At 43.4% G+C, this 7,500-nt stretch overlaps 1 protein-coding gene across 1 annotated transcript in view; it reads right to left on the bottom strand.

Annotated features, from left to right (window-relative positions):
- ikbke (inhibitor of nuclear factor kappa B kinase subunit epsilon) overlaps positions 1–7,500 on the bottom strand; it is a 22,906-nt gene that overhangs the window by 7,613 nt on the left and 7,793 nt on the right. Inside the window, 7 exon segments of the mRNA XM_048255522.1 lie at positions 608–703; positions 1,034–1,092; positions 1,513–1,579; positions 1,581–1,710; positions 4,311–4,490; positions 6,072–6,182; positions 7,338–7,498. Coding sequence (XP_048111479.1) covers positions 608–703; positions 1,034–1,092; positions 1,513–1,579; positions 1,581–1,710; positions 4,311–4,490; positions 6,072–6,182; positions 7,338–7,498 — 804 coding nt within the window.

The raw sequence follows: 7,500 nt of genomic DNA, 5'->3' as shown, positions 1-7,500 counted from the left end.
TTCATATGAACTACTGACATGTGTAAATAGTTATGAACTACTGACACACATAATGAGATGAGCTACAGACACATATATGTATATATGAACTACTGACATGTAGATATGAACTACTGACATGTGTATGTAGATATGAAGTACTGACACACGCACTGAGATATTAACTACTGACATATGTAGATATTAACTACAGACACAGATATGTAAATATGGACTACTGACACACATATGTAAATATGAACTACTGACATATACATGTAGATATTAACTACTGACATATACATGTAGATATTAACTACTGACATATGTAGATATTAACTACTGACACGCATAATATGAACTACTGCCACACATTATGTATATATGAACTACAGACACACGTAATATGAACTACTGACACACGTAGGGGCATATGAACTACTGACACGCGTATGGACAAATGAACTACTGACACACGTATGGACAAATGAACTACTGACACACATATGGACATATGAACTACTGACACACATATGGACAAATTAACTACTGACACACGTATGGACAAATGAACTACTGACACACATATGGACATATTAACTACTGACACACATGTAATATGAACTACTGACATGTAGCTGTAGAAGCCCTGCAGCATCAGGTCCCGGGTCATGTGTAAGGACCGGGTCAGTTTCAGGTACTGATGGATCACTCCCACCATGGTCTAGAGAGAGAGAGAGAGAGAGAGAGAGAGAGAGAGAGAGAGAGAATGAACGAGGTGATTTCAGTAATCAGACCAGACCAGATAACAAAGGTCTCTCATTCTACTACAAAAAAAATTTGGACTCTTAGTAAATAGATAAATAGAGGTAAATAGAGTTAGAGGTTCAGACAAAGAGCTGTATGTGGAACCAACCAAGACATTTCACCAAAACCTACACTGCTGTAAAAGATTCCACTCAGACACTGGAAAAGCTAACTACACCCAATAGTGTTTCCAGTGTGTGTGTTTTGTGTGTGTGTGTGTGTGTGTGTGTGTGTGTGTGTGGCCAACCTTGCTGAAGCTGTAGTCTGCCATCACATCAAACCTGGTGGGGATGACCTGAGACTCGGCTGTGGAAGACAACAAGGTTATATCACACACACACACACACTACAACATGGTTATATCACACACACATAGACACACACACACACACACACACACACACTACAACAAGGTTATATCACAAAAGACCATAACACACACTGGCAGGATCTCAAGGCCTTAGCACACACTAGAAGGATCCCAAATACACCACTCAATACATAGTGCTGTTCAGAGACTAGTCAGAACCACTTCTGTAGAGACACTAAGCACAGCCTCATTCAGGGACTATTCTACTACTAACCACACACACACACACACACAAACACACACACACACACACAGACCAAATAAACACAACCTCACATTTTGTGTTTGCATTTTACACAGCAGACATGCACAACACAAAGCATCTTTCTCCAGCACATACACACACACACGCTCACGTTCTCGGTGCCTGGGCTCCCTGGTGTTGTTGGGGCGTCGGCCGAAGAGGAAGAGGGGTCTCTGGGGGGGTGGTGGGGGGCAGGTTGACCACCTTCATGCCTGGCTCCAGGAGCAGGCGGTGGCCCTGGTACAGGAAGCTCTGCAGGTCCACCTCCATCCCCATCTGGGCCTGCACCTCCTCACAGAAGATGGACGCCCTGCAGGAGGAGTGAGAGTAGAGAGAGGAGAGGAGGAAGAGGAGAGAGAGGAGAGAAGGAGGAGTAAAGGAGAGGAGGAAGAGGAAGAGAGGAGGAGGAGGAGAGAGAGGAGAGGAGGAGGAGGAGAGGAGAGGAGGAGGGAGGAGGAGGAGGAGAGGAGGAAGAGGAGAGAGGAGGAGAGGAGGAGTAGGACGAGAGGAGAGGAGAAGGGAGAGGAGAGGAAGAGGAGAAGGGAGAGGAGAGAGGAGAAGGACGAGAGGAGAGGAGGAAGAGGAGAGAGGAGGAGAGGAGGAGTAGGACGAGAGGAGAGGAGGAGAGAGGAGAACGGAGAGGAGAGGAGGAAGAACATAGCTGAGTGGTTATGATCAGATAGAGAGACAACAAGCACATTCTACAGCTGGAGGTGTGTGTGTGTGTGTGTGTGTGTGTGTGTGTGTGTGTATGTGTGCGTGCGTGTGCACATGCGTTTATTTATGAGGCAAATAAATAAGAGGACATCAGCACAACCATATGAAGTGTATAAATAGATATCATGTCAGCAGACTGATCCCATAAAGTAGCATTTGGACTCCTAAAGACCGGTGCATTCGCATTAGTGATGTGTTTATGTGATGTAGACCATGTGTGTGTGTGTGTGTGATATGTAGATGGTGTGTGTGTGTGTGTGTGTGTGTGTGCCTTACGTGTTGTAGAAGTGGATGTACACAGTGTGTGTGTGTGTGTCTTTACGTGTTGTTGAAGTGGATGTAGACGGTATGTGTGTGTGTGTGTGTGTGTGTGTGTGTTTGTATTTGTATTTGTGTGTGTCCTTACTGTACGCGTTGTAGAAGTGGATATAGTGTGTGTGTGTGTGTGTGTGTGTGTGTGTGTGTGTGTGTGTGTGTGTGTGTGTGTGTGTGTGTGTCCTTACTGTACGCGTTGTAGAAGTGGATGTAGTGTGTGTGTGTGTGTGTGTGTGTGTGTGTGTGTGTGTCCCTTACTGTACGCGTTGTAGAAGTGGATGTAGTGTGTGTGTGTGTGTGTGTGTGTGTGTGTGTGTGTGTGTGTGTGTGTGTGTGTGTGTGTGTCCTTACTGTACGCGTTGTAGAAGTGGATGTAGTGTGTGTGTGTGTGTGTGTGTGTGTGTGTCCCTTACTGTACGCGTTGTAGAAGTGGATGTAGTGTGTGTGTGTGTGTGTGTGTGTGTGTGTGTGTGTGTGTGTGTGTGTGTGTGTCCCTTACTATGCAGCGTTGTAGAAAAGTGGATGTAGTGTGTGTGTGTGTGTGTGTGTGTCCTTACTGTACGCGTTGTAGAAGTGGATGTAGTGTGTGTGTGTGTGTGTGTGTGTCCTTACTGTACGTGTTGTAGAAGTGGATATAGACAGTGTGTGTGTGTGTGTTTGTGTATGTCCTTACCAGTGTTGGGAATGTTACTTTAAAAAAGTAATTAGTTATAGTTACTCACTACTTGTTCCAAAAAGTAACTGAGTTAGTAACTGAATTACTCTATGATAAGAGTAACTCGTTACCAGGGAAAATAACTATTTGCGTTACTGTTACAAAAAAAAAGTCAAAGAATTTGGATTTTTTGAGCAGTTTTGAGCAGCCAGTTGAAATAAGTAGCCTAGAACAGACAGGTGTTTGTAGGCTACATAACTTTCCATATTTATTTGATAGATAGATAGATAGATAGATAGATAGATAGATAGATACTTTATTGATCCCCAAAGGAGAAGTTCAAGATATTGCACATCAACAGACCTACGGTTGACTTCAGCCTGTGTCATAGGTTTTTGTTGTGAGGCAGAAAGATCTAGCTTTTGCTGCTTGGAGGACTTTGCTCCGAGTCCTTCTTTGCTAGTGGATGGCGAGCCATCATCTGTGGTGGAGGTATCGGTGTTTTTGGCCACTAGCTTTAGATGTGTGTGTGAGATGCTTCATTAAATTAGAGTTGCTTACAATGGATGTGGTCAAAGTCTTGACGACACACACATTACATGCACGTTCTTGCCTTGATGAATTGGAAGTAGTGCTTATATCTCCACCTTGAAAATGCCAACTTTTCGGATTGCTCCTGACCTCTGATGTTTTAAATCGAATCTCTATTTTAGCTGTTTAGCGTGTGTGCGTGCGGTGTGCTGGCAAGTGTGTAAAACACTGGCTCCGATTGGCTATCATGAAACATGACTCTGCCTTAGCCAATCATAATCGCTTACGTCATTATTAACCCACCTCCTCACTAGCTGTGAGCCAGGGTGCGTTCGGATTACACAGTTTTTTTAATCAATGCATAGTAACGCACCACATTTAACGTCCAGTAACGTTAACAGCGTTGTAACGACGGGATAAGTAATTCGTTAGATTACCCTGTTAGTGAAAAAATAACGTCGTTACCTAACGCCGTTTAAAAGAACTGGTCCTTACGTGTTGTAGAAGTGGATATAGACAGTGTGTGTGTGTGTGTGTGTGTGTGTGTGTGTGTTTGTCCTTACTGTACGTGATGTAGTGTGTGTGTGTGTGTGTGTGTGTGTATGTGTGTGTGTTTGTGTGTGTCCTTACGTGTTGTAAAAGTGGATATACAGTGTGTGTGTGTGTGTGTGTGTGTGTGTGTGTGTCCTTACGTGTTGTAGAAGTGGATGTAGATGGTGTGTGCGGTGGCCTGTTGCAGGGAGAAGAGGTGGACGGTGACGCGGTGTAGAATGTCCGTGGTGGCGGCCAGAAACTGGTCAAAGCCCCAACACTTGTCCTGATTGGCCTCCAAGATGCCCGCCAGCACCGGCACCATCTGCCCCTTCAGACCCCTGCCAGGGCACAGTGCCCACACTCAGTTACACCCAATGACACTCAATTAAGGGCAATTAACATCAATTAAAGCCAATTAAAGCCAATTACAGCCAATTACAGTCAAATACACTCGATTCAGTTCATCAGTCTGTCACTTCACTCCCAGTTAGACTCTAATTCCATCTGCATTCACTCTTTCTGCACAAAGAAAACCTTCTGCAGTCAAACAGAACTATGCCAGGACCTTTCAGTCGAAGTCCTGAGCTGAATTCCATTTACGTCACATTTAATATGTGCATATGAATAACATCTAATGGATATGGGCCTGTCTTTTCATTACAGTGTCAACAATGACTTGTATTTATCAACCACAGTAATATGCAATTTATCACTGCATATCATCACATTCATCACTGCATATCATCACATTCATCACTGCATAATATCACATTCATCACTGCATATCATCACATTCATCACTGCATATCACATTCATCACTGCATATCATCACATTCATCATTGCATATCATCACATTCATCACTGCATAATATCATTCAGCAGCAATAACAGAATGTTGCTCTTATATTCAGAGCAAGCCCGACAGAGAAGAAGGAAATCAACCAAATCCTTACATGATGCAGTGTGGTGTAATGCACAGACTGTACAGCAGGGGGAGTGTGTGAGGTACCGGCTCATTCTACATGTGGACTCAGCAGCATCACTCCATTCTGTTACTAGATCTGATCATGTGCTTTATTGGCATGTACGTGCAGTGCACAACACTACCAAAGCAGTCTACAAAAACATGCATTTGCATCAAAGCAAACAATAACAAAACAGGAATAAATACATGAAAATGACGGAAATAGATGCCTAGATGCCCTACTCACTGGGATAACTGTAATAGATGCTTAATATAAACAGATAGATGCCCTACTCACTGGGATAACTGTAATAGATGCTTAATATAAACAGATAGATGCCCTACTCACTGGGATAACTGTAATAGATGCTTGTATAAACAGATAGATGCCCTACTCACTGGGATAACTGTAATAGATGCTTAATATAAACAGATAGATGCTTCTCACTGGGATAACTGTAATAGATGCTTAATATAAACAGATAGATGCCCCTCACTGGGATAACTGTAATAGATGCTTAATATAAACAGATAGATGCCCTACTCACTGGGATAACTGTAATAGATGCTTAATATAAACAGATAGATGCCCTACTCACTGGGATAACTGTAATATATGCTTAATATAAACAGATAGATGCCCTACTCACTGGGATAACTGTAATATATGCTTAATATAAACAGATAGATGCCCTACTCACTGGGATAACTGTAATAGATGCCTAGTATAAATAGATTTATACCATGGTCTAGGTTGAAGTAGATCTGGTAAAAAAAAGTTTAATCGCCGTTCCATATCAATGCTTATGAATGGTAACTATAACAACGATAGTAGGCCCTACTCACTGGGAGAACTGTAATAGGTGCCTAGATAGATAGATGCCCTACTCACTGGGAGAACTGTAATAGGTGCCTAGATAGATAGATAGATAGATAGATAGATGGCTACTCACTCGGACAGCTGGCACTGGTGGGGCAGCTGGTAGCTCCACTCAATGGGCCCGTCCAAAACCCGCTGCAGCCCGGCTATGGCTCCTGTCGGCTTTTCCGTCGTGATCTTATACCTGACACACACACGCACGCGCGCACACAGACAGACACACACACACACACACAATACACACACACACCACAACATAAGAACAGACAGCAGAATATAATACCCAATCAGTGTGGAGATATAACACAACTGTGGTCAAATTAAAATAAAATGTGAATTATAGGTGTGTCTAGTGTACACTATATTAGTGCTCCCTACGTTGTTGAGACTGTAGTGTCCATAGACTGTATATACAGTCTATGGTAGTGTCAGAGTGGAGAAATAAAGCATAACTACTATCAGAGAAGAAGGAAAAAGAGTGTAGTATGCTTTAATAGAGTGTAGTATGCTTTAAAGAGTGTAGAATGCTAAAAGAGTGTAGTATGCTTTAAAGTGTATAGTATGCTAAAAAGTGGATCTTTTAAAAAAAAAAAGCTGTCGCCTACTGGTTAAAGCTTCGGACTTGTAACCGGAGGGTTGCCGGTTCGAACCCCGACCAGTAGGAACGGCTGAAGTGCCCTTGAGCAAGGCACCTAACGCCTCACTGCTCCCCGAGCGCCGCTGTTGTTGTAGGCAGCTCACTGTGCCGGGATTAGTGTGTGCTTCACCTCACTGTGTGTTCACTGTGTGCTGAGTGTGTTTCACGGATTGGGATAAATGCAGAGACCAAATTTCCCTCACGGGATCAAAAGAGAATATATACTTATACTTACTTAAAAGAGTGTAGTATGCTAAAAGAGTGTAGTATGCTTTAAAGAGTGTAGTATGCTTAAAGAGTGTAGTATGCTTTAAAGAGTGTAGTTTGCTAAAAGAGTGTAGTAAGCTAAAAGAGTTTAGTACAGTATGCTTGCACAGTGCAGATCAAGTAGATGATCAACTGTAGAGGGAACGTGGGAAATGAGCTCATCAGACCTGGCTATTGTGCGAACAAACAAGCGAGGCTCTTATCTAACGCTGTGGTGGACGGAAAATAAGCTCATTGCCCTCATCCTCTCAGTTCTCCAGAAGAACACTTCATTTCTCCAGAAGAACACTTCAGTTCTCCAGAAGAACACTTCAATGATGTTGTGGTGTCAGTTTTTACAACATATGGATTTTAACATGATCTAGGTTCTACAGTGCTAAAAAGCTGGCATGGCATGACTTCTCTATGCCTGTTCTAGAGCCCATGAGCACGTACATGGTCTGCTTGTTCCGGCGTGGACCCCCATAGGGAACGAAGGGCAGAGAACCGCAGGCGGCGTGGTAGAACGTTACGCCTACGCTCCACAGGTCCACGGACACGCCGTAGGTTTTCTGCTGGGGTTTACGCAGAACCGCTCGCTCGTACATGTCTGGGTGCT

This window comes from Alosa alosa, chromosome 10 (genome assembly GCF_017589495.1).
Source record: "Alosa alosa isolate M-15738 ecotype Scorff River chromosome 10, AALO_Geno_1.1, whole genome shotgun sequence".
Lineage (NCBI taxonomy): Eukaryota > Metazoa > Chordata > Actinopteri > Clupeiformes > Clupeidae > Alosa > Alosa alosa.
This window is presented reverse-complemented; position numbering and strand designations above follow the sequence as displayed.